The sequence below is a fragment of the Mus pahari genome, chromosome 20 (assembly GCF_900095145.1).
Source record: "Mus pahari chromosome 20, PAHARI_EIJ_v1.1, whole genome shotgun sequence".
In the NCBI taxonomy this organism is placed as follows: domain Eukaryota; kingdom Metazoa; phylum Chordata; class Mammalia; order Rodentia; family Muridae; genus Mus; species Mus pahari.
In genome coordinates, this window is record NC_034609.1 from 45,687,950 (window position 1) to 45,690,171 (window position 2,222).

Consider the following 2,222-nt stretch of genomic DNA (forward strand, 5'->3'; position numbering starts at 1 on the left):
AAAAAAAAAAAAAAGACCTGTGGCCACTAGGGGGCAGCCTAGACTTGCTCACAGAGAGATCAGAGCGAATGGGCCCAAGCTAGTCATGTTCCCAAGAGGGCATCCCACAGCCACAGAGCCTGTAACTCACCTGGACGCTGGCGGACAGGGCTCTGGCTGGTAAGTACATGCACGGTGCAGTTGTCAAGGCCAGGTTCCGTGGTCATGGGCATCTCACCCTACAGAGGGTGCGTGGGTCAGATGGTCATTGCCACCAACGGCTCCCCATCTCTTTCCAGTAAATCCCTGACCGCCTGCTCACCTGGGTGGCGTCCCTAGCCTGGGGCTCTGGCTCTAGCTGGTCCAGTTCCAGCTCATGTTCCTCGTCCTCCGTGGATGTCTCCTTCCTCTGCAGAGACCACAACCCTGAGTGCAGTTCCGGGGCTGGGGGGGTCCCTAGGTCATCTGCCTCACCCGTGTGCCAGATGGCAAGAGTTGACTGCAGGGACTCACCAGCTCTGAGGGACGGCTCTTGTGGAGCTTCAGGAGGGAGGTGGCTGTGTAATACAGCAGCAGCAGGATTCCAGGGCTCACATAGATGGGCCAGGCATGCTTAGTGTTGAGTACCAGGGCGTTGGGGTTGGAGCAGTTAGGGAGGTCTACGAAGTTCTTGAGACCGAATAGCCTGTTCAGAGAGGGCCAGGCCACTGACTGCCAGGTCGGCGGGTAGCAGAGCTACGGCTGGGTGGGTGGGGCTGGATGGAAGCCTTACCTGGCCCAGATGCTCGCTGGTGGTAACATGTCCTGGATAAATGATGTCTGATAGCAGTATAGGCAAATGAGATGGCCGGCACCAAAGCAGCTCACCATGACACACAGGGTGTTAAAGCCCAGGGGGCTGAGAGGAAAGTGACAGGACCACCAGGTGCAGATGGCCAGGAACACCACCAGGTAGACGCTGGAGAAGGCCGAAGGGTGGGCTATGCCTACAGGGGATGGGGTGGGCACAGGCACTCTGTGTCACTCCTGGCCTGGCCTGTCGGGAAGCTCTGAGTCACCCCATCGCCACCGCCGTGCCAGTCAGTGCCAAGACTCCATCCCCTGCCCCAGGGTACCTGCCAGTGCCAGCAGCACAATGATCAGTGTCCGTCCAGAGGTCATCAGCAGCCAGTGGGCTGTGACCCGGAAGTGGGAGGCCAGCCACAGCCTGCGTTTGGTTGCCAGGGCAGGGGCTCCCTGCATCCCCACGGCTGGGGCAGCATCTATGTCGTCATCATTGTCATCGTCGTCATCCTGCTGAAGTCATGGGGAAGTGACGTCAGGGTCACCACCACCGAGGCTGCTCCAACCTCATCTGTCTAGCTGAAGTAAGAGATGAGGCCTGTCCCACAGCTGCCTCTCTGACGTCGCCCACAGCCGGAAACCAGTCTTTCTCTCCCTTCTCACAGAGTGGGCACCCCCAGAGCCCATGCTACTCTGAGACACAAAACTCTGCCAGGCCAGGCCTAGGATGCCCCAGCTATTCTGGAATACATCTTTTTTGCCCCATCTTGGACAGGATGCCCTAAAAGACAAGACAGCCACCCAGGTCCCGAATCTGTCCCTGAAGATCCCGTATCGGTTCTGTTGGGTTCCTGGGAAGAGGCCTTTTTAAGATAGAGGGAGGGCTGGTGAGATGGCTCAGTGGGTAAGAGCACCCGACTGCTCTTCCGAAGGTCCTGAGTTCAAATCCCAGCAACCACATGATGGCTCACAACCATTCATAATGAGATCTGATGCCCTCTTCTGGAGTGTCTGAAGACAGCTACAGTGTACTTACATATAATCAATCAATAAATAAATCTTTAAAAAAAAAAAAAAAAGAAAGAAAAACCAAAAACAAAACAAAACAAAACTCACCTCTAGACATCAAGAAAACATATAACCAAGGGGAGCTCTCAAAAAGATGAAACACAAATGGCTGAGAAACACTTAAAGAAATATTCAACATCCACGGGGGGGGGGATAGAGGGAAAGAGTTTTTTGGGTTTTTTAAAAGATGTATTTATTAGCCAGGCGTTTAATCCCAGCACTCGGGAGGCAGAGGCAGGCAGATTTCTGAGTTCGAGGCCAGCCTGGTCTACAAAGTGAGTTCCAGGACAGCCAGGGCTAAACAGAGAAACCCTGTCTCGAAAAACCAAAAAAAATAAATAAATAAACCAATCTTTAAAAATAAAGTAAGTGCTGGGCGTGGTGGCACACGC

General features: G+C 54.0%; 1 protein-coding gene across 3 annotated transcripts in view; it reads right to left on the reverse strand.

The window, feature by feature from the left end:
* Piezo1 (piezo type mechanosensitive ion channel component 1) overlaps positions 1-2,222 on the reverse strand; it is a 71,460-nt gene that overhangs the window by 19,691 nt on the left and 49,547 nt on the right. For 2 of the 3 annotated variants that reach the window (XM_029532426.1, XM_029532425.1), the window contains exons 6-10: positions 1,095-1,275; positions 752-965; positions 493-664; positions 302-388; positions 131-218 (exon numbers count right to left, since the gene is read on the reverse strand). In XM_029532426.1, coding sequence (XP_029388286.1) covers positions 131-218; positions 302-388; positions 493-664; positions 752-965; positions 1,095-1,275 — 742 coding nt within the window. The remainder of the gene's footprint in view (positions 1-130; positions 219-301; positions 389-492; positions 665-751; positions 966-1,094; positions 1,276-2,222) is intronic. The other variant, XM_021220234.2, reaches the window with a different exon arrangement.